Genomic DNA, 22,540 nt, shown 5'->3' with positions numbered 1-22,540 from the left:
CGTGTCCGAATTCAATGCAAAAGATCCGCTTCCTTTTGCGCAAAGAGGCAGATATCAGCTTGAAAGGCAGGCGCCAAGGTCTTTTTTGGGGGGAGAGAATGCCTAGTGATGACTTCACTCCTGGCGGGCTGTGTCAAGTAATAGATCCTTCTTTATATTCTAAACTTTTGGAGGAAGTCAAAGCCACGGGAAAAGCTCGCCAGGCATAAACGTGAAATAGTCACTAATACCACTCGGCGTATCGTTTTGAACAGTAATCGAGCTTCGTATCAAAATAAAACATTTCAATTTTCACAAATTGCCGATTACATCAAGGTAAATTCGATGTTTAGGACTTGGAAGTGGTTCGGGTTTTGACGCTTTTGACAAAACCCGGATTGGTAACGGATCTTGCCGACAGGGTGGTCTCGGACTCAAGAGGGGCCGAACTGTGAAATCGTTCTTCGAGATGAGAAATAGCTCTTGTTTCTTTTTCGTGCTTCCATGTCTCTTTTTTTATTATTTAAGATATCTCTAGATCGCTCAAAAATGTACTGTCAAATACCAACAACCGGCTAGATCATTATTCTAGCCAATCTTCACTTTGAAGAACAACTTTTCAAAAGATGCCGCTCCTTGAGATCATACAGCTTGATGCGAATTCGATTCTCCGTGAGGATGCATCGCTTTCAAGTCCCAATGAGAAGATCCAGAAGCTGGTCCGAGCCATTGAACAGGTGAACCCTTCCGTCGATTTCGTTCTTGGCACCCACCATCAAGACAAGAACGCTATTCAAATCACATTCGAGCACCGCGACAATTCAAAGTTTACCACCAGTGAGCGTGTTCTGGGACCTGTTTCTGTTTCGGAAACTATTGCTGGTTTTTACGATGCACCCTTCAGAATTTTCCGTGTCAACCTTGATCATTCTGTGTTCGGACCAACTGGATTTGCTACGGCGAACGCAGTGGAGTTCGTCCTATCTTATTTTCCAACTTCGAGCTTCAATGCAGAACTTCAAAAGAAGATTGAAGACGACTTTATAAGGTTTGATGAGATATACAGTCCGGCTACGACGGGAGACCAGGGCTTGGTATATGGTTGGCTGGAAGAGGAGCAGCCCCATGAGGATGTCGATGGAGGATCCGCAACGTGTTTTTTTGTCATGAGAGGATGGAATAGCATGGACAGTTTTGAGGCCTCGATCAAAACTGAAGCCTTTAAAGAAGCCATACCTTTACTATTTGGCTGGAACGCTCCGTTCAAGATGGTAAGTCCTTTTTCCTTTCTCTACGTCAGTGGAGGCTAATGAGTCCAGTGGCATGTTGAGCGTCAATCTTGAAATCCCTGTATGAGCATTAATTTATCTATAAGCTAAATTTACTACTGGTGCTAGCTTCTATTTTGGCTACAGTGACGGATATTCAATTAGACGCCTTACGTATAGGTACCAATGTAGGGCCAGGCCACATATCAGGGTTTGCGCCACCCCTGACATTTCGAACATGTCATCCAGTGCTTTTTTATGCCCTTACTGCCTGAGCCCTCAGCATTATTACCAGCCCCCCCTCCGAGTCTTGACTATAGACGAACGTTCAATATCATCATTGGCTTGTCGCTTGGCGGAGGGTGCCATGGTCACCATAGTGAGGAGAATGTGTTTAATAGCTTCGGAAATAACTATGGCAAACGATACGGTGGATTCAAAGCGAGAATGATGAGAAGTCCTCAATAATTTTGTGTGTACAAACTTTGTTTGCGTCTGCTTTCATCCCAAAGTCAGACTCACACATAAAAGCAGACAGATATAGGCCTGAAAACCAGCATGGCTGGTGACTACCATAGGTACACTCTCAACTACACCTTGAACCATATTTAAAATTACTAAAAGAAGCATAGAAGTCTGGAGAGTAAGATTTGCTAATAAACTCTTTAGTGGCGATAGATAGGATGTTGCTGTGGTACATCATGGATGACGGATGGGGCCAAAGCCAGGCCCGACGGGGGAAGTGCGGGTGCGGGGCGCAACGTGGCTGAGTCGAAGTCGGGCAACTGACCAGATCCTCTTCAACGTCAACACTGGCAGCAAGGAAGTGACTGGTCCAGGAATCGAGATACATAAATGATGCAGGTCATCCTCCCACAATATATGGCCCCACCCACCTGACAATGAATCCGATTCCCCCGTCATACGAGTCGGCGACAGACCGAGATGCATGGGTGATAATTGCCCACTACATACCATCCAGCGATCTATGCGCTGCTTCACTAGTTAGCCATCGATGGCACGATCTCTTTGTGCCTTTTCTGTGGGGCGATCCTGCCTCTCATTTCGGCACGGACAATGATGCTGTTTATGGTAGATTCCCGCGGCCGTCTACATTACTAGTAGGAATGGCCCAAAGACTGACGCATGCGAACAGTGGCCCTTACGCGGTTCAGAAGAACTCTCAAATATGCCAGACCAGAAGTGCGAGCTTTGACACATACGCTTCACCTTCCGCCTGCGCTATCGGAGATCTATGGTGGCCCACGACCAGGATGGCTGCGCGACATTCTAGAGTACTTACCTTGCTTGCAGTGCTTGATGGTATCGAAGTTACCTTTCTTCGACCACAATGCCATGGTTGCACTCAAGAGCCACCAATATATCCAATATAACGTTCGTCTTCTGCTTGCAGACCATGAGCCAAACACTACGTCTTCGGGCCTAGCGGAAACAATTGTGCGGTTTCCTCTATTGACTTACCTGGATCTCTCATACACAAAATCATCAAGAGATCGCAGTGTATTATCTTCAATCTCACAGCTAGAACATCTACAAGTACTCAAGTTGCGCGGTATAGGCCTGAAGGATAACGACGCTGAATTCCTTGCCAACGCAATCGGGACTCGCGTTCGTTTTCTCGACTTGAGGAATAATTTACTCACTGATATGTCTGTCCGCTCTCTGCTACAAGCTTCTTTTCATCCTCCTGGTCAGTCAATACAGCAACCTTCGAGGCGGACTGGTACCTCCCCCGACCCATTCTCTCAATTCATAAGAATGGGTGAATCCGACTTCTTGAAATCCCCGCTGTTGGATGAGCAGATCATCAAGTTCTTGGCTCAGCCGATCTCAAACAATCCTTGGATTGAGGACCTTCCGCATACCGGTGTCACGCACCTTTATATCGCAAACAATCAAATCACCGTTGAAGGCGTAGCTAGCCTTCTAGCTAGCTCCCGGCTCCATGCTCTCGACGCTGGAACTGTGCATACAGCTGATCTCATACACACGAAGACTCTATCACAAAAGGCTGGGAGGTATCCAGGAGCGGAAAAGCTTGTCCCTCTTTTAGGTAACTTGGCTGGGGTAAATTTGACGTACTTCCGAGTGAATCATGCTGTTCTTACCGCAGAGCCACCAGCAAAGGATGCTGCATCAACAGCTGAATTTCTACCAGAGCTTCCATCTGATGATGTCAGTCGTGAAGTCGAATTGGACGCCAGCCAAGAAGTTCATGAAATGGCTGGAGACGAACTGCCCGTTTTCGAATTGGCGGACACCTCAACATTTGATGCTTCAAGCTCTAAAGAAACCATCACTCTAGCTCGACCCCGTCATTCGGCATCTTACGAAGACGAGGCTATGCCATCAGTCAGACGGGGCTCTGCTTTCGCCCCGGAAGTCATCTCATCAAACCGACATGAAGTGGCTAACAACGACTCTGCGAGCTTGAGCCACAGCGTGTCCTTGGGCTCAAATGGATGGGGCATCCGACGGGAGAACACGATGTCGTCAATATCAATCAGTGCTTATGGTGACTCAATGAATCCCGACTCTTTAGGTCCTATAGCGCAGTGCAGCTCCCCGATATCAGGAGATGATCCTCGCGCCCAAAGTATACAAGAACTACTTTCCAAGCGTCCGCGAAATCAATCGATCCCCCTTCGAGGTGGGAAGGAAAGTCGATTCCCATACCTTCATCCGTCTCACATTCCACACCTGGAGACCCTGGTCTTGACAGATGTCCCGTCACATATCCCACCCAACTCCCCAGTACTATACACCCTCAAACGGTTTATCACGGCTTGTTCCAATGAAGCGCTACTTGCGACACTACAGGCGGGCTCGGACTACTCGCTTCCACCAGGCAAAGCCCGACTACAAGCCGAGCAACAACGATCTCGCTCTTTGTTCGGCCTACGACGAATCATCCTTGAGATTACACCTACCGACATATGCACTCGACTTACCACTTGGAAGCCCGCCAGTCAACATAACGGTATATCTAACTCGAGCACCGGCGATCGTGACTCGGAGAATCTCTGGGAAGCAGCAACAGAAGACTTTAGTTTCTTTGGCGAAGAGGAGTGCGGTATTCCCGAAAATGACCCGGGCAAATACTTCCCCATGGCCGTTCTGAATGAGAAGGTCTCACTCATGCATTCGGATGATGACTCCACTTACTCCGGCAAGGAATCTCCCTTGCCTCGTGGTGTCTCGCGGCAGGGTATGGCCTCTGTTCCGGGGCGGACTCCTAGCCCCTCGGGCCGCGAGGGAAGCCCAGAGGGCGAACTAATTCAGAACGTTGACGTGGTTGCCGAACTTGCTGCTTTCCGCCGAACAAAGAAAGCGGAATATGAGCAAATGGTGCGGCGGGAGAGAGGACGACGGAGCACGATGGGCAGTGGTATATCCAGTTTTCTGCCTGTGTCTGCACCTCAGATCTCCATGGCGCATTTCGTTGAGGGTCATTGGAAGGGCGAAGTCAAGGTGGTACGGAACCCAACGCCAAAGGGTCGCACTGGGACGGTGGATATGTATGGCAACTATTTTGAGAAGGGATATCTATACCCATGACGGGTAAATAGAAGATCCAAATCGCATGTCGAGCAACAGCAATATCAGACAGATAGAAACTACGAGATAAATACTAGTTGTAACCATAAAATAAAGGGTGATTTTTTGGTATTTTCTAGCCCAATATACGGACTCGTCCTTCCCTCCAATCATGCAGAAGCCATCGTCATTTGGCTCAATTCGTCAAAAGACACAAAGACAGGTACGAATGGAACGTTTCCTCAAAAGAAGAACCCAGAAGGATCACCTTTCGCATCCTCATCCGCCCATTTGTTTGATCAACTCGTGCCCATCCATTTTTGTCCATTTTTCTTGGTCTTGCGCAGTGGCATTTTGACGGGAAACGTCCATCACAGATATCGCCCGAGGAAACACCACTGCGATCCGTCGGTCAAGAGCACGGGAAAGGAAACAAAATAAAAGAAGTGATTTCATTTCAGACTAGTTCCATTTTATTTTGTTCGTTGTATCACGTTCCTCTCCTTTACAGAGCCTTAGCGGCCTGGGTGGGTTGCAGCTTCTTGCCGTCCTTGTTGTAGCGGATGCGGGGAGGGGGAGCACGGTTGCGGCGGCCTTCGCGGGAACGGACACTGTAGAGCAATTAGTTAGATTTGGAACGGTTCGGGCGATTTGGGGTTGCGAGCAAAGGATTGCGTACCGAACGATCTTGCCGTGAATAGCGCAGGAGACGCAGTACTGCAGCTTGAGGTACATCTTGGGGACGGAGTACTCGGCGAAGACGGAGGCCTCGGAGATATCACCTATAGATTGGACAATTCGTTAGACGGGGGTTTGTTTCTTTTTTCGCGTATTTTCGTAAGCAGGGCCAGCGGGAGCCTCCAAAGTTAAGTCAAGTCGTATATGGCTTCGAAGTCTCCCGGCTGGTGATAGATAGTGCGTGGATGGAATGTTGTGAGGGTCACATACGGATGGCGGCGGACTCGACCATGTTGCGGATGGTGAAACGCTTGATGGCCTTGTCCTTGGGGACGCAGCGAGCGCAGTTGGAGCAACGCACGGGGTTAACGTGGCCGCGGCCGTTCTTGTTACGACCGCTAAAGAATCAATCAGTCATCGTGTTCCCTTGGGTTTATGTTCATGTTCGAGTTGTGCGATGTGTCCCCAGTTTCCCCATTCTCCGTCGTCCGGCAATGCGCGTTTTTGTGTCGTGTTCTGTTGATATGTGTTCGATTTGGAGTGTAATAGGCGAATGTTTCATCGAATTGGGTCGGCGTCATTGCGGAGATGTCGAATGGGAGACTGAGATCGCGAATTCATTGGGAGGGATAGGTCTTACTTGTTCGCCCGCTTCTTGACCATTTTGACGGATTTCTCTGTGGAGGGTCAGATGTTGGATCCTTCGACGGAAATGTAAAGGGGGGGAGGTAGCGTACGGTTGATTTGTCGGAGGTGGGTTGTCGAAGCTCGCTCACTCAGTGACTCTTCCGGAATGGATGGGAGTTGATTGTGTTGTGGGAAGCCCTAAGCCCTTAAGCGAGACCCACGGACAAAGTTCACTGCCTTACCGCCTTGTGGCCTTGTAGCCTTGTTGCCTTAGTGGCCTTAGTGGGTCACCCCGTCTGATGTCATCAGATATTTCTGTCTGACCGCCTTTCTGCCTTACTGCCTGCCCATCAAGCGGTGAGCCCATCACGTGGACAAGTCACGAGAAGACCCCTCCCAAAAAGGGACTAGCGCCCGGGACAGCGCGAATGTTTACGCCCGTGCATCTACCGAACCCCCCCCTGGTCGAGGATCGTCCGACGACTACCCTTTTTTCTTTCCGGCTGGACGAACTCCCTTGCTTTTTTCCTCATACCAGCTCTTGTCGTTTGTTTGCTTCACCCCTCTCTCTCCCTCTCTTCCCCCCCTCCGCCCTTCTTTGTTGTGTCCTTCCCCTCCTGGCATTATTATGTCGCATACAGGTACTTTTAGGGGAACGCCCAATAAAACTATCGGGAGAGGAAGGCTGCCCGACTTCGACAACTCAGGTGGTTCACATATCCCTCGTCCTCGTTCAGACCGTCCCGAATCCGTTGCCACTCCCAACACCCCGGCTAGCGACGTCGGAAGCGGCACCATGAGCGCCGCCAGCACCAGACAACGACAGACTCAGTCGAAGCGTGATGAGGTGCGTGATGGATGATATAGGATCGACATGCTTCAACATGCCTCGCCCATCTACCCAACTCCATCTTTTTTTTCTTAGATTGCCGACTAACTCACTGGGTTTTCGCAGGCTATCCGCCGCAAGATGGAGGCCGACCTCAACAAAAAGAGGCACAATCCGGCCAAAGCTCGCAACTCCCGCAAGGCCCCTCCCGGCACCGTGCTGGCCCTGAAGCCAAGCCAGGCCCTCCAGATCAAGCCCTCCCTCAGCATCGCCGAGGCTGCCCAAATGATGGCTGCCAAGCGCGAGGACTGTGTTTTGGTTACCGACGATGATGAGCGCATTGCTGGTATCTTCACTGCAAAGGATCTTGCCTTCCGTGTGATCGGAATGGGATTGAAGGCACGCGAGGTTTCTGTCGCCGAAATCATGACCAAGAACCCATTGTGCGCCCGAACGGACACTAGCGCTACTGACGCCCTCGATCTGATGGTGCGGAAGGGTTTCAGACATTTGCCGGTCATGGACGAGAACCAGGATATTTCCGGTGTGTTGGATATCACCAAGTGCTTCTACGATGCGATGGAGAAGTTGGAGCGCGCTTACAGCTCCTCGCGGAAGCTTTATGACGCATTGGAGGGTGTTCAGACTGAGCTGGGTTCGAGCCAGCCCCAGCAGGTTATCCAGTATGTGGAGGCCCTGCGATCCAAGATGTCCGGCCCAACTCTTGAAACCGTCCTTGATGGTATGCCCCCGGTCACTGTGTCCGTCCGAACTTCGGTCAAGGATGCTGCTGCATTGATGAAGGAGCACCACACCACTGCTTTGCTTGTCCAGGACCAGGGCTCCATCACCGGTATCTTCACCAGCAAGGACATTGTCCTGCGTGTTATTGCCCCTGGCCTTGACCCCTCCAACTGCAGCGTTGTCCGCGTCATGACACCTCACCCCGATTTCGCCCCGTCCGATATGAGCATTCAAGCTGCTCTCCGTAAGATGCACGGTTAGTTTCGCCCATTGACAACCGTACCTTGCAAGATACTAACATGTAAATAGACGGCCACTACCTCAACTTGCCTGTGATGAACGAGGGCGGCGAGATTGTTGGCATGGTTGATGTGTTGAAGCTCACCTATGCCACTCTCGAACAGGTACCACTCCCTACTAGAAGGCCGGCTAGAATATCTGTAACTAACGCAAGTGCTAGATCAACACCATGGGATCCCAGGATGACGAAGGACCCGCGTGGAACAAATTCTGGCTTTCAATGGACCACGAGTCTGATTCGATGGTCTCTGGCAGTGCCAGTCACCAGCCCCATACGCCACACCGCTCCGTCATGAGCCCCGACCTGACCAGGTCAGGCTACGACAACAGTGTTCTCCCGAACGAATCCGCCTCTCACCATGGCGGCGAAGAGCATTCCGAGGTTGCTTCTCACCAACACCAGCAGCAGCCCGCGGAGGATGCCCCATTCCCATTCAAGTTCAAGGCGCCCAGTGGACGGGTGCACCGTGTGAACGTGCTCGCCACGGCTGGTATCTCTGATCTCGTAGCACAGGTGACCGCAAAGCTTGGCTCTGAGCTTGAGGCTGTTGGTGGTGAGGCTGCGGTTGAGGAAGGACGTCTCAGCAACACCGGTTATGCTCTCAGCTATATGGACAATGAAGGCGACACCGTTTCAATCACCACGGATCAGGATATGCTCGATGCCATCAACCTTTCACGCCACACGCGCCGCGACAAGGTTGATCTGTTTGTCCATGACCCAACCCAGCCCCCTATCCCTGCCACTTTGGACCCGCAGCCTGCCAAGCCTGCAACCCCTGTGGTGGAACAGAGCAGCCCTGTCCCCGAGGAGTCTCCGGTTGAGGAGCCTGTCACCAAGCACCGCCCACAGCAATCCTTCTCCTCGCAAAACCAGCATTCTGAGGAGCAACTCATCGCGGGTGTTCCGAATGATCTGCTTCTACCCGGAGCTATTGTCACTCTGGCCGCAGTCATTGCTGGTGTCTTCATCCTCAGCCGGCCCAGCGGTCGCTAAATTCCCCCTTTAGAAATCATCATCATCATCTCTCTTCGGTCACATTGTTCTTCTAGCCCCTCTTTGGTTTCTTTCCCCGTCAATGGATCCTCCCAACTCGACCTTGGTTCCTGTCATCTTTGAGAGTGCATACCCCCCTTCTAATATTGATATTCTGTGTCGCCTTCAGATACCGCTGTTCAAGTAATGATCAGTCGCGGCCTTAGTTTAGCCTTCAATGCAAATACTTACTATCTAGAGTGCTGGAGAATGTGGTTCAGAATGTCCGTTGCATATGCTGAGGTAGGTACGAGTACTACTAGTAGTACTAGTAATTACTAGCTGGTGATCGTCGGTTATACATATATAACCGGACCAATGGTGATTAGTAGTAGTAGTATGCTTCCAAGATTGGGCGTGAACTTGAAATGGCTGATGGTGAGGTACTACTAGTAGTAGCCATGTGAAAAAATCAGTTTCAACTTGAAGTATTCAAGTTCTTATAATACCCGTGGGCTAAAACGAATTAATCTGTTTCAGGTCTAGTTTGATGCTGGGGTATGAACTGTGGATTGTGCACCGGGGGGGGGGGGCAAGATGATCACCAAGCCCAATTCAGAGTGAATGAAAGCCCTGGAGACTGAAACATAACCTTCAATAAATTCTCTTTTACATCTACCTGAGTGAATTATTCATTTACCACCTCCCATTTCCCCAGCACTGCTTGATTCTTCCCCAGGCTGACCAGATCGCAGTGGTCCCGGCGCTATCGCATATCAATTCCCCCTAATCATCAATCTTTTTTTTCCTCCCTGCCCGCCCCACCAAAAACAAAACTCCTCTCTTCTTCCACCCCTCTTCACCCCCACCATACACTCCCTTGTCAAGAGCTCTTGATCTGGGTTGATTTTGTCTGTTGGATCTTGGGAACAGACACACCCACCATGTCCCTCCTTCCTCCCGAGGTCCACACCGCGCTGTCCCAGCTGCTGCGCGCTTTGAGCACACCCGACAACGCTGTTCGATCGCAGGCGGAAGACCAGTTGAACAATGAATGGGTTCAGAATAAGCCGGATGTCCTACTGATGGGCCTAGCTGAGCAGATTGGTGGAGCTGAAGACACATTAGTGAGTTCCCTCCCACTCACCCTCAACCTAAGGGAGGAGGTGGTGGTGGTCCGGCCAACGACCACAGGAGAAAACCGCCCAACTGTGGAAAAAATAAGAACAAGGGCGATGCGAGACTCTCACCTCCTCCATGACACTGAGCAGACGGAATAGTATCACTAAGACCATATCTCCTTCAAAACAGACCCGTGCTTTCTCCTCTGTGCTTTTCCGAAGAATCGCAACCAAGACCCGCAAGGACCCCGCCACTGGCGAGGCTAAGGAGGTCTTCTTGAGCCTTCCCAACGAACAACGAGTCGCCATCCGCGAAAAGCTAGTCACCTGCCTCACCACCGAATCCGTTCTCGATGTGCGCAAGAAAGTTGGCGATGCCGTCGCCGAGGTAGCCCGGCAATACACCGACAATGGTATGCGGATCATCACCCTTGATACAACGTGGGATCTAATGTCGGCTCTAACACGCTCAATCTTCTCGTTGCAGGTGATCAATGGCCCGAACTTCTCGGTGTCCTTTTCCAGGCCAGCCAGTCTCCCGAGGCTGGTCTGCGAGAGACTGCTTTCAGAATCTTTACCACCACCCCTGGTATCATTGAGAGGCAGCATGAAGACGCCGTGGTTGGTGTGTTCACCAAGGGCTTCGAAGACGAGAATATCTCTGTAGGTTCGATCGCAGTGTAAATGGGCTGCTTTTCTCGAGCGGGACATTTTGATCGCTAATACTGTCCTAGGTCCGAATTGCTGCCATGGAAGCCTTCGCCGCAATGTTCCGTTCGATCAGCAAAAAGTCCCAGAGCAAATTCTTCGGCCTCACTCCCGCCCTTCTTCACATCCTCCCTCCCCTCAAGGAATCCAGCGAGAGCGAGGAGCTGTCCTCCGCTCTCCTTGCTCTGATCGAGCTGGCAGAGATTAACCCTAAAATGTTCAAGGCTTCGTTCAGCGACCTTGTCAAGTTCAGCATTAGTGTTATTGCTGATAAGGAGTTGAGCGACCAAGTTCGCCAGAATGCCCTGGAATTGATGGCCACCTTTGCCGACTACTCTCCAAACATGTGCAAGAAGGAGACGAACTTTGCTCAGGAGATGGTCACCCAGTGCTTGAGCTTGATGACTGATGTCGGTGCTGATGATGATGATGCCGAGGAGTGGAACGCGTCCGAGGATGTAAGTTACCATATTGCTCTAAACCTTTTGACGATTTTCTAACAACCCTCAGCTCGAGCCCGAGGAGAGCGATCTCAACCACATTGCTGGTGAGCAATGCATGGACCGCCTGGCTAACAAGCTCGGCGGCGAAGCTATTCTCCAGCCCGCATTCTCCTGGATTCCCCGCATGATGTCTTCCACCGCCTGGCGCGATCGTCACGCTGCTTTGATGGCCATCTCTGCTATCTCCGAGGGCTGCCGCGACCTGATGGTCGGCGAGCTCGACCAAGTCCTCGCCCTCGTCGTCCCCGCCCTGCGCGACCCCCACCCCCGTGCGATATGCAGGCTGCAATGCTCTCGGTCAGATGAGCACTGATTTCGCCGGTACCATGCAAGAGAAGTACCACGGTATTGTCCTGAACAACATTATCCCTGTGCTGGGCAACACCGAGCCCCGCGTGCAGTCTCACGCTGCCGCTGCTCTGGTCAACTTCTGCGAGGAGGCTGAGCGCAGCATCCTCGAGCCCTACCTAGGAGATCTTCTCGGTCGTCTTTTGGAGCTTCTGCAGAGCCCTAAGCGCTACCTCCAAGAGCAGGCTCTTTCCACCATCGCTACCATCGCCGACTCCGCTGAGACCGCCTTCGGCCAGTACTACAACAACCTCATGCCGCTGCTGACGAACGTCCTGAAGGAGGAGCAGGGTAAGGAGTACCGCCTTCTGCGTGCCAAGGCCATGGAGTGTGCTACTCTGATTGCTCTGGCCGTTGGCAAGGAGAAGATGGGCCAGGACGCTCTGAACCTGGTCAACATTTTGGGCAACATCCAACAGAACATTACCGATGCCGATGATCCTCAATCCCAGTATCTCCTTCACTGCTGGGGCCGCATGTGCCGTGTCCTTGGCCGCGACTTTGTCCCCTATCTGCCCGGCGTCATGCCTCCTCTACTGACTGTGGCTGCCGCTAAGGCCGACATCCAACTCCTTGATGACGAGGATCAGATCGAGCAAGTTGAGCAAGATGAGGGTTGGGAGCTGGTTCCTCTCAAGGGCAAGATTATTGGTATTAAGACCAGCGCTCTGGAGGACAAGAACACCGCTATCGAGTTGATCACCATCTACGCCCAGATTTTGGAGGAGGCTTTCGAGCCTTACGTTCTCGAGACCATGGAGAAAATTGCCGTGCCCGGTCTTGCCTTCTTCTTCCACGACCCCGTCCGTGTTTCGGCCGCTAAGCTCATTCCCCAGCTGCTTAACTCCTTCAAGAAGGCGCACGGCGACCAGGCCCCCGGATTTGCTGAGATGTGGAGCAAGGTTGCCGAGAAGATCATTGAGGTGCTCAGCGCTGAGCCCACCGTCGACACCCTTGCCGAGATGTACCAATGCTTCTACGAGTCCGTCGAGGTTGTTGGTCGCAACAGCCTCACCTCTCAGCACATGCTGGCCTTCATCGAGTCCGCCAAGTCTACTCTCGAGGACTACCAGATGCGCGTGAAGCAACGGCTGGAGGAGCAGGCCGAGCTCGAGGAGGGTGATGAGGAAAACCTTGATTACGAATTCGCCATTGAGGATGACCAGAACCTGCTCAGCGATATGAACAAGGCCTTCCACACCATCTTCAAGAACCAGGGCAATACATTCCTACCTGCCTGGGAGCAACTGATCCAGTTCTACGACAACTTTATCACCAGCCAAGATCCCACGCAGCGCCAATGGGCCCTCTGTATCATGGATGATGTTCTCGAGTTCTGCTCCGCGGAATCTTGGAACTACAAGGACCACATTATGCAGCCCTTGGCCTCTGGTCTCACCGATGAAAACGCCGCCAACCGCCAAGCTGCCGCCTATGGTGTCGGTGTTGCCGCCCAGAAGGGTGGTGCGCCCTGGAGCGATTTTGTTGCCGCCAGCATTCCCAGCCTCTTCCAGGTTACCCAGCACCCGCACTCCCGTACTGAAGAACACGTTTTCGCTACCGAGAATGCTTCCGCCAGTATCGCGAAGATCCTGCACTACAACGCCTCCAAGGTGCAGGGTGCTCAGGACATCGTCGTCACCTGGATCGAAACGCTGCCCATTATCTACGATGAGGAGGCTGCTCCTTACGCCTATTCCTTCATTGCCCAGCTGATTGACCAGTATGTTTTACCTACCTCTTGACTATCCTACTACCTTTCAAAGGCCACCTGCTAACTTTTTGTTCCCAGACAAAACCCCGCCGTCATCAGCAAGGCTGACCGTGTGTTCGGATTTATCGTGCAAGCTCTTGACGCGGCGACTCTGCAGGGACAGACTGCCGCCCGTGTTGCCGCCTCGGCCAAGCAGCTGGTGGCCGCGACTGGTCTGAATGCCGAGCAGATCCTGGCAGGCGTCAACCCAGACAACCAGGAGCGAGTTCGCAAGTACTTCCAGTAGAGATTTCGGGTTTTGTTCTATATCCGTGGCACTGTTTCTTGCCCATCCCGGTTGCTCTTTTGTTAATCATTCCCCTTGGCCATGTGAATCCGATGCTAGTAAAAGACCTGAAATGTTTTCGTTAATTTCATATCCCAATTTCTTACTCCCCTTCTTCTCTTCTCCCCTCCCGTACACTAATTGTCGAGGTCTAAATGCCGCTTTCTCTCTGGTCTAGCCATGGATGTAGATGGAGTCAATATCGGGGCCTTGCTTATGCTGATGGCTATGTACATTTGCCCCATTTCAATGGCTCTTTCCACCTATCTCTCTTTCTTCCCATCTCAATTTCTGTTTAGAGTGAAGAAACTCGGCGGATCTCATTCGCAATCACCTCTTGCAGACCCATTACCTTGGGCTCCCCAATAAGCCCATTATCCCGCTGCTCATACAAAGTGCCTCCCTCAGTCCAGATGCGGCGCAGAGTGAGCACCGTCGCAGCTCCATTTCCAGCGTCCCATGCGGCTTTCTCTAGCTCTCGCAGTCGCTCAAGGGAGGTTTCCGAAACGGACTCCCATGGCTGACCAGTCGTCTGACGCTCAAACTCAGCCTGAATTTCAGCCGGGGTAGTGGTGAACGAGTTCACGCGCAGAGCTCGGTTGCGAGCCTCAGGACCAGCGTTGAGAAGAGCGGACAGAACGAGCGTTCCCACGCTGTTATTGCATTAGCTTAGTTTATCCCGAACACCAAGATGCTTTCCATTTCCCCATGTCTTTTAATCCAATGTAAATGCAAAATAAAACAAACCAAAACAAAACAAAACAGGGAGATACTTACTCCTTCATGGTAGTCAAGCTAATCCTCGCCGCCCCCTTCTCACCAAGCAACACAGCCTTCCGTCCCTTAGCATCCCATCCACCGGCTTCTTCCAGCCCGGGCGTGAAGGCAAGATACATTTCTGCAAATGGACCCGTCACGACGTACGAGTAGTCGAGGTCACTGCGTGAAATTTCCCGCTCAAGCACAGCGCGAACCTTCAACTTTTGCTGATGGGGCTTTTCATGTGCCGAGGCAGGGCCATAGGCAATATCTGTGCCATACTCGGATGGGAAGAACCATTTCACATCGGAACTTGCGGCTGCGAGGCGAATGAGAGAGATCTGCTGGGCGAGGGTGTTTCGACCAAGGGCTGAGATGACGGTGTCGATTCCTGGATTGATCATTTAGCCATTGTGATGTAATTGAGGCGGGGGGGGAGGGGAGGGGGGAGTATAGTAAGTATATTACTATGATAGAGTGTCTTATACCATTGTATGCAGCCTTTATGGCACTCTCATCTTCAACATCTCCAATGATAATCTCGATTTTCTGCTGCTTTAGCTTTTCCAGATATGCCGATTTGGTCTCGGCAGTTCGTGCGGAGGTGAAGATGGCTACTCGGCCGAAGGAATCGCGGGTAGTGAGTATGGCCTCCAAGATGAACGAGCCGATTTGGCCAGTCGCGCCGAAGAGGAGTATGTTTTTAGCAGCCATGGTCTCGAATAGTCTGATACTTTTTAGATTCTGATGTTTGGGGTTATGATTCAATTAGATCTAGTATCTAGTACAGTAGATAACAGACAAAAGAAAAAGAACCGCTTGGAATCAACGTGGGGCGCGGGGCTGCTTAGCAATCGAACGAGTTGACCCCATCGACTTTCATACCCAGGCTGATACTAGTACCAACTAGTAGCATACTCTAGACTACCACCATCTCCAGAATCTCTAGTACCTGTTTCTTCTCCTTCAATGGCACCGGATTGGACTGGCACCACCGATCGTGTAGACTATGCGCTGCCAATGCATCCAGCTTATCACGGCCAACATGTACATCAGCAAGGGACCGCGGCATACCTAGCTCACGGATCACGCCATCGAGGATATCACCCAGATCGGCTGTCTCGGTATCGACCAACCGAGCATGTAGAACCTCAGATACGATTGGGTCGTTGAGGAGGAATTCGCGAACTCGCGATTGTCGATCCCGATTGGCATTGTGCTTTGCATTGAACTTACACACAGCTGGGAGGAGAATACAGCTTGTTTCGCCGTGACCAACGCCGAGAGGTCCGAGCTATCATTCTTCGTTAGTTTTTTGTTCCCCGGACGCAGATAGATAGAGTAGTCTTGTTGGTGATATGGAATAAAGTGTAACAAACCTGATGTCCAATTCCGTGACTAGCTCCCAATTCCACAGAGCCACCCGTACAAGCTGCCATCGCTTCCACTGATCCCAACTGGCACTGAAGATGAGCATCACGGTCTGCGCGATCTTTGCGACAGCGAAGGAGGCCAGGGACCAACATGCCGAGCGCGCGTTCCGCCAATTCGTCCGACGCAGCTGTCGTCCCGACGATGGCACAGAGCGTCTCCACACAATGATCTACAGCACGTACACCCGTACTGATCCAGATGGAGTCGGGCGTTTTTCCCGCCAGTTCGGGGTCCAGGATGATCAGTTGTGGTCCACGGGTGGGTGGTTGAAAGCTATACTTCCGGCGTGACTCATCTTCAGTCCCACCCGCGAAGTTGGAATACTCTCCCGCAGAAAGGGAAGTTGGGACAGAAATAATGGGAATGGTAGGCTTCTGGATATTTGTTCTTTGATCCGGGCCTTCCGCAAGCGTTTCGAGCTCGTCTGGTTTGCGAACTTCATTGGCGAGGGCCTAGATTGGGCCAGTCGTTAAAACACTGGATTGGGTTGAGAATGAGGGTGTGGATGTAAATGTGAATTTGACACATACCAAGGCAACAATCTTCGCTCCATCAGTCAAGCTGCCCGCTCCCAGTGTGAGAATTAGATCAGCCTTTGCATTCCGCGCTTCTTCGGTGATCTCAAGGACCTCGGACCAGAGCGTGTGGCTCTGCATCCCGACACGACACCCAACGACCTTCTCCGGTCCCAGTGCGGTCTTCAATTTGTCAAGAGAATCGGTATTCCGAGCCAATGAGCCTGAACAGATTACATATACGCGTGAAGCGTGGAAGGTCTCGGTGACATGTCGGGCGGCAGCGGCGGGGAAGGCAATGCCGTATGAGAGCAGCGGGCGCTCGCGGCCGGAAAATGCAGGACGGACGGTTTCAGACATGATAACTCTGGATATTGTGAGAGTTGCAAAAGAGACAAATCGGAATTTCAATAATGAGTTTCCAGCAGACCGAGGTCATTATATCATCGCGAGTATAAAGTCTCCATGTGGGAGATGGATGTGGGGCTGATATGTGGGTTCTTCATGCTTCGTCACATCGACAATCTACTACTAGTACTAGCTAGCATACTATCAGCCCTGTCTATGATAATAGAGCATGAATTGATTATTAGATTCGGTTTATTTTATAATTTTATTCTCCAATATATGGGAAATTATGGCTTCTCCGCGTAGCGGAGGAAAGAGATTCTTAGGGCGCTAGACATCATAGTTCTAGACTTTATCATGGTAATTACCACTACTATACACTATTTTATTAGATCGTGAAGAATCAGCTTTGAATTCACATTTGACGAAAAGGTTGAAAAGCTAAGTGTCCAGCTCCCGATGAAAAACTTCTTGGTGGACGCCTGGTTAGTCCAGGGCTAATTAACAACAAAGGTATGAGAGCCACCCTTTTTCACGGTGATAGTAGCAGTTGAATCCCCATAAACCACTCCGGTATGGATCTTCGCGCCGTTCATCTTAATCGACGGTCTTTTAGATGGAGTTGGATATGGTAGAACAACATTCCCAGTCGTGCCCTTGGGAACCGAGAAACTCAGCGAATACCCATCAGACTTCTTCTTCCAAGAAGCTTGAAACTTTCCAAGTGAGGTTACAAAACCGGCTTGGGCATATTTCAAGTCTGCAAATTGCGGTGCAATGGTCCATGTCTCGCCTAGCCGTGAGGTCACCGAGAGACCGACAATATACTCCGTCAACGCTGATGTGGGGCCTGACGACCAGCCATGTGCGTGGGAAACGTATGAAGGGTCGTAACCATATCCTCGGCTACTTCTGTATCCAAATGTTCCATTTTGCAGGTAGCCCTCGATAACTGTACTCTCTGTGCCATTGGGATTATTGAGGTACCAGCCCCAGCTGCGCCGTATCAGATCCAAAGCACGAGTGGGGTTCTGAACGGCGAAATGGCTTTGGATCTCGAATGATGAAATAAAGGAAACCACATTCTCAGGCAACTCGGGGGCTACTGCTCCGATTGGAGTCCAGTTTTTGGTTAACTTTTCTGAAATACCTGCTGCGCGGTCAGAGTCGACTACTCCAAAGAGAATGGCCATGCTGTTTGCGTCTTGTGGGTGAAGCGTGGTGTCTGTGGCGTTGTCCTTGAATGCACCGTATCCATCATCCCAGCAGTATTCATTAATGGCTTTCTTGAGAGATTCGGCTCTTGAGTTCCACGTGTTGGTCAGATTGGTAGTGTCGCCGGCCCATGTTGCCAGCTCGGCTCCAGTCTTTAGGGTTTGATAAAGGCTATAAGCTTTTAGCACGATATTTCGAAGAGATATTCAATCGAATCCAACCTACATCATCTGAGCTTCTGTGTTGTTATATCCCTGTTGCCATCTAGCCCAGTCCCGAATCCCGGTCACATTCAATAGACCGCTGGGATATGTCACTTTACCGTAGATAAAATCCATAGCAAGAAGATATCCATTCCAATTCGTCTCCAGAAAGGCCGTATCATTTGTGTACAGCACATAATTGTGTGTGCCAATCATCGACCACATATGATACGTATCCGAGCCTTTCTGACTGAGCGGTGGCCCCGACTCGTCAAATGCACCAGTTGACTTATCCTGCTAAACGGTTAATCAAAATCTCCTAAAGCAGCATTGCCTCACTTACCTGAGTGTTATACATAATCTGCAGCGCATTTTTGACACTATCAAGATCTCCCAAACTCACGAAAGCAGACGGAACCGCAATGCCCATGTCACCAGGCCAGACCGCACGATCACGCTTGGCACCATCCACAATTATTGTATCACCAGGACCGAGGGTACCGTTGTTCAACCAGCCAGAGGTGACCCCACTGTTAATGCGACCAGTGGTGACAGGAACCTCATTTGTCTGCAGCGTGTACGCCCCGCTGTACCAAATGCGGTTCAACAATTCATCACTGCAGTGAAAGTATCCCTGGTACGCGCGAAGATTTGACCAAGTAGGCTGAAACGCAATTTCAAGACTAACATCCTTGAGCTGCACAGTCGTAGAATCTTCTGTGATCAGGAAGAGTGTCAAGTATCGGAATCCTCCACGGAGGTACTTGTCAGGCATGGCATAGGAGTGGCTCCCAGCTGATGAGAAATTCGCATAGAGGGCACCGTCATGATATCGGGCATTTGAAGAGTCCGACCATTCTCCGATCCAGTTTTTACCTTCGGTGAATGCAAGTCCTAAAGCGCCACTGCCACTTGAAGTGTATTGCAGGTGGACGATGCCTCCTACTTCTTTCCCGAAGTCGAAAACCACGAGCGACCCATTTCCGTGGAGTTTTGCTGTCGCCGGATGAGCTGAGTCTGCAATTGCATTGGTTTTTAAATCAGAGAGAATCGAGGCTGGTCGGACTGTTCGTGATGATGGCGCATAGATGTTCTTATCCCATACTCCACTAAATGCACCTTCTGTTGGGCCGGAACAGGAGACATCTCTCCAACATGATTGTGCATTGGAAACATGAACTACTGAATAAAGGCTAAGCAGTAGCCCGATCCAGCATATCATCGACATGCTGTTCTTTAATAGGTGTCTAGCGTCTTCGTCAATGCAGAGCAAGATTAAAAATGGGGCTACGGACCCCGCCGTGCAGGATTACATATAGAATTCAGGTCCAGAAAAAAAAACTACAAAAGTACGGTACAAGCAATCTCACATTCGGTCTTGAATATAGCGAGCCTTATTAGCTAAGCGAGTTTGGTCAACGTGGGGAAGCTGGTCAGGGATAGTGAAGACCTGCACTCATTGGTGGAAGAATCACCGTCAAGCAATATGAGTTCCTGCATAATCAGCCGGGATCAGGGAAGCGATCGGCATACAAGCAATAATGTGGCTTCAATGCACCAGTAGCATCAGAAATCAAACCACATACGACACCTTCTGGGCGCTTTCCCCGCAATCGATTTCATCCGTAGTCCGCAGCACCAAAATGCATTCGGTTCAAAGACACCCGAGGTTGCGATCATGAGGGAAACGATGCGAAGTATTTGAAACGGTTATATCCTAATTCTCCATAAAAATGGTACATCAATACTAAAGAAGTGGGACAATGCGGGGTCTCCAAATTTCTGCCGCCGTGCTTCATCTGGGGTTGTTGTTGTCGCCTGTTCTCGCGGCAGTGACAAGCTCAGGTCCGAAAATTTGCACCGTCAAGGCAAATGGAAATAAAAAAGACGATGTTCCTAATATCCTCAAAGCCTTCCATAAATGTGGACATGGGGGCAAGGTTGTATTCCCCGAGGATCAGTCTTACTGGATTGCGACTCGGTTGAACCCCGTCCTGAAAAATGTGGAGATTGAATGGCGAGGAGAATGGACCGTACGAGACTTCCGACTTTGATCCAACCGCGAAATGTTTTACTTATTCAGTTTTGTACAGTTTTCTGATGACCTTGATTATTGGAGAAATAATTCCTATCCCGTCGCGTTCCAGAATCACGCCGCAGGGTTCATCATTTCCGGGAATAATATCAAAATCAACGGACATGGGACCGGGGGTATTGACGGCAATGGAAATGCTTGGTATACCGCCGAGGCTGGTAATACTCAGCCAGGAAGGCCGATGCCCTTTGTATTTTGGAATGCGTCCGAAGTGAGTGTGGACAACTTCCACATCAAGAACCCGCAACTATGGAGCTTGAATATCATGAACGGCAAGAACATGCGCTTCAACAATATCTACGTCAATGCAACCGCCGTCGATGCGCCATACGGTGATAACTGGGTGCAGAACACCGATGGTTTTGGTGAGTGTCTTATCTCAAGGTGAATACAATTTGGTTTCACTGCTGATGACGATTAGATACGATGGATGTAGATAACGTCGAGCTCACCAACCTAATCTACCAAGGCGGAGATGACTGCATCGCGATCAAGCCACGCTCCTACAATGTCAACATTCGAAACGTTACTTGTCGTGGCGGAAACGGTATAGCTATCGGCAGTCTGGGACAATATCTGGAAGACTCGAGTGTTGAAAACATTACCATCGACGAGGTCAAGATCATCCGATACAACGAGGACATGCACAACTCTGCATACATAAAGACCTGGATGGGAGGTCTCACGCCGCAGAGCTCGTACGAAAGCGCAGGGCTTCCGCGTGGGGGAGGCTGGGGAAGTATAAAGAATGTGGTTTTCTCCAACTTTGAGATCAACGGGGCAAATGCTGGACCATCGATCACCCAGGATAATGGAAACAATGGGTCGTACAGTGGTACGAGTAAGATGAGCATTTCAGATGTCTCTTTCGTCAACTTTACTGGGACCATTCAAACCAGTTCAACTAAGATTGCTTCGGTGTCGTGTTCGAACGTTCATCCGTGCTACGATATTGACTTTGAGAATGTTGTGCTTTATCCAATCAACTCAACGACGCCAGGAGTCGGGTCATGCAAGTATACGGCAGAGGGCGGAGTTGAAGGCCTTGAAGGCTGCTGAGAATCTTCTATCTAGAATGCTGAAATGATAGTGATGGGTACGATTTGCCCAGACGTTCATGATATGAGGAAATGGAAATATCATTGTAGCTACTCGGCGTCAAATGTACAATAAAGATTCATGTGACAACCGTCCTATTCCAATGATTGGAGAGGGACAGCTACCAGGTGCCCAAGCCGAGCTGTGACAAAGGCCTCGCTTTCCAAAGCTCGGTGATTTCCATCATCATAGCCTTCATTTGAGGCGGTTTTCTGAAGGACAGTTGACTTTCTGACTTCTCTTTCTTTGGTGCGTTTCCGCTCCTTTGCCTCGGCAGCAAGTTTCTTCTTTGTGTCAGCAGCAAGTCTTTTCTCTGCATTAGCGGCACGTTTTGCCTTTTCATCGGCAACCCGTTTTTCCTCCTTGATCCTATTTTTTCCAGCCCATACATGCAGTAAGTGCGGGTTGCACATGCACCAAAAAAGAACATCTCGAGTTGCACATGCATCCTCTAAAGCACTGTGTCCCTTTCCAACTTGTATGTCGCGATTCAGAAATTCATCGACAAGAGGCTTTAGGCCCCACCTGCGGCTCATTCGCGTGGTGTGAGAAATGGGGAGGAAGACAGCCTCCGCGGTCAAGATAGCAGTGTCCACGATATTATGATGCAGTATTCCAAGGACTTCAAGATCATTATCAAGGGAATGGCCAATGAGAATTGTGTCCGCGTCCATAAACTGCCACAATTTTTGACGCGCTGCTTTCCACCCTCTGAGTGCCTCTCCGGAGGCACAAGCACGGCGCATCCGGGCTAATGAAACACCGCTATATCTGGCTCTCCAATCAACAACCTTCTCTGTCGGATTAACTATATCGTTGATCAAGACCTCTCCGGTGCAAAAATCAATTGCGCTGAGAGAGACGACCGCCGAACGGCCGCCCGCGACCCCCACCATCTCACAATCGAGAACGATCGCCGTTCTGCTGGAGGCAGGGAATGTAACTTTGGGCGACAGGAGATAGTCTTCATCCCTGAGAGCACGTTTACCTGCTCTCTGGTCCTTGGTCATATACAATATCCCCAAAAAGTATCCTTCTGCCTGAAGACGAGCTGGCAAGTGGCGTTTCGCCTTCAGATATTCCAAAGTGATCTCATTTTGCGACATGGTATAGTGTTGATTATCAAGAGCCGTTGGGATATTCATCAACCGTGCCTCTTTTTATTTGAACTAGGTGAGAATAGTCCCTCGGTGAA

General features: G+C 50.5%; 10 protein-coding genes across 10 annotated transcripts; 5 read left to right on the top strand and 5 right to left on the bottom strand.

Annotated features, from left to right (window-relative positions):
* Positions 1-605: 605 nt before the first annotated feature.
* N7481_010974 (uncharacterized protein) lies at positions 606-1,322 on the top strand (the record flags this gene model as incomplete). Its single annotated transcript, XM_057270193.1, has 2 exons — positions 606-1,250; positions 1,299-1,322. 2 exons carry the CDS (start codon positions 606-608, stop codon positions 1,320-1,322), a joined length of 669 nt encoding a protein of 222 aa, XP_057117367.1.
* Positions 1,323-2,149: 827 nt separating this feature from the next.
* On the top strand, positions 2,150-4,826 carry N7481_010973 (F-box protein; the record flags this gene model as incomplete). The annotated part of the gene is made up of 2 exons (XM_057270192.1): positions 2,150-2,339; positions 2,404-4,826. The coding sequence occupies 2 exons, from the start codon at positions 2,150-2,152 to the stop codon at positions 4,824-4,826; spliced, it is 2,613 nt and encodes an 870-aa protein (XP_057117366.1).
* A 427-nt stretch (positions 4,827-5,253) lies between these two features.
* On the bottom strand, positions 5,254-6,275 carry N7481_010972 (40S ribosomal protein eS26). The gene is made up of 5 exons (XM_057270191.1): positions 6,221-6,275; positions 6,124-6,160; positions 5,754-5,881; positions 5,485-5,587; positions 5,254-5,416 (listed from the first exon to the last, which is right to left on the bottom strand). The coding sequence occupies exons 2-5, from the start codon at positions 6,144-6,146 to the stop codon at positions 5,311-5,313; spliced, it is 360 nt and encodes a 119-aa protein (XP_057117365.1). The 5' UTR covers positions 6,147-6,160; positions 6,221-6,275; the 3' UTR covers positions 5,254-5,310.
* Positions 6,276-6,738: 463 nt separating this feature from the next.
* On the top strand, positions 6,739-8,980 carry N7481_010971 (CBS and PB1 domain protein; the record flags this gene model as incomplete). The annotated part of the gene is made up of 4 exons (XM_057270190.1): positions 6,739-6,957; positions 7,066-7,939; positions 7,993-8,087; positions 8,144-8,980. 4 exons carry the CDS (start codon positions 6,739-6,741, stop codon positions 8,978-8,980), a joined length of 2,025 nt encoding a protein of 674 aa, XP_057117364.1.
* A 923-nt stretch (positions 8,981-9,903) lies between these two features.
* On the top strand, positions 9,904-13,639 carry N7481_010970 (nuclear import receptor PSE1; the record flags this gene model as incomplete). Its single annotated transcript, XM_057270189.1, is given in 7 exon segments — positions 9,904-10,086; positions 10,271-10,493; positions 10,568-10,743; positions 10,815-11,246; positions 11,299-11,560; positions 11,574-13,362; positions 13,432-13,639. 7 exon segments carry the CDS (start codon positions 9,904-9,906, stop codon positions 13,637-13,639), a joined length of 3,273 nt encoding a protein of 1,090 aa, XP_057117363.1.
* Positions 13,640-13,973: 334 nt separating this feature from the next.
* On the bottom strand, positions 13,974-15,151 carry N7481_010969 (uncharacterized protein; the record flags this gene model as incomplete). Its single annotated transcript, XM_057270188.1, has 3 exons — positions 13,974-14,331; positions 14,507-14,828; positions 14,926-15,151. 3 exons carry the CDS (start codon positions 15,149-15,151, stop codon positions 13,974-13,976), a joined length of 906 nt encoding a protein of 301 aa, XP_057117362.1.
* A 205-nt stretch (positions 15,152-15,356) lies between these two features.
* On the bottom strand, positions 15,357-16,746 carry N7481_010968 (iron-containing alcohol dehydrogenase; the record flags this gene model as incomplete). Its single annotated transcript, XM_057270187.1, has 3 exons — positions 15,357-15,731; positions 15,817-16,323; positions 16,402-16,746. The coding sequence occupies 3 exons, from the start codon at positions 16,744-16,746 to the stop codon at positions 15,357-15,359; spliced, it is 1,227 nt and encodes a 408-aa protein (XP_057117361.1).
* Positions 16,747-17,231: 485 nt separating this feature from the next.
* On the bottom strand, positions 17,232-19,380 carry N7481_010967 (putative alpha-L-rhamnosidase B; the record flags this gene model as incomplete). Its single annotated transcript, XM_057270186.1, has 3 exons — positions 17,232-18,120; positions 18,175-18,446; positions 18,496-19,380. The coding sequence occupies 3 exons, from the start codon at positions 19,378-19,380 to the stop codon at positions 17,232-17,234; spliced, it is 2,046 nt and encodes a 681-aa protein (XP_057117360.1).
* Positions 19,381-19,915: 535 nt separating this feature from the next.
* Positions 19,916-21,306, top strand: N7481_010966 (putative extracellular exo-polygalacturonase; the record flags this gene model as incomplete). Its single annotated transcript, XM_057270185.1, has 3 exons — positions 19,916-20,185; positions 20,246-20,612; positions 20,669-21,306. 3 exons carry the CDS (start codon positions 19,916-19,918, stop codon positions 21,304-21,306), a joined length of 1,275 nt encoding a protein of 424 aa, XP_057117359.1.
* Positions 21,307-21,440: 134 nt separating this feature from the next.
* Positions 21,441-22,451, bottom strand: N7481_010965 (3'-5' exonuclease; the record flags this gene model as incomplete). Its single annotated transcript, XM_057270184.1, has 1 exon — positions 21,441-22,451. The coding sequence occupies one exon, from the start codon at positions 22,449-22,451 to the stop codon at positions 21,441-21,443; it is 1,011 nt and encodes a 336-aa protein (XP_057117358.1).
* Positions 22,452-22,540: the final 89 nt, after the last annotated feature.

The sequence above is a fragment of the Penicillium waksmanii genome (assembly GCF_028829765.1).
Source record: "Penicillium waksmanii strain IBT 27052 chromosome Unknown utg000009l:1.0-4314994.0:1.0-4318279.0, whole genome shotgun sequence".
NCBI classification, from domain to species: Eukaryota; Fungi; Ascomycota; class Eurotiomycetes; order Eurotiales; family Aspergillaceae; genus Penicillium; species Penicillium waksmanii.
The sequence above is the reverse complement of the archived record's forward strand: the minus strand, read 5'-3'. Positions and strand labels throughout refer to the sequence as shown.

What these genes read in the sequence shown, in the direction of transcription:
- N7481_010972 (XM_057270191.1), bottom strand. Translation starts at nt 6,146, where the DNA reads ATGGTCAAGAAGCGGGCGAACAA. An exon ending in GTCAAGAAGCGGGCGAACAA is followed by an intron (nt 5,882 to 6,123) that starts GTAAGACCTATC and finishes TTGATTCTTTAG; the next exon opens with CGGTCGTAACAAGAACGGCC. An exon ending in GGTCGAGTCCGCCGCCATCC is followed by an intron (nt 5,588 to 5,753) that starts GTATGTGACCCT and finishes TCCAATCTATAG; the next exon opens with GTGATATCTCCGAGGCCTCC.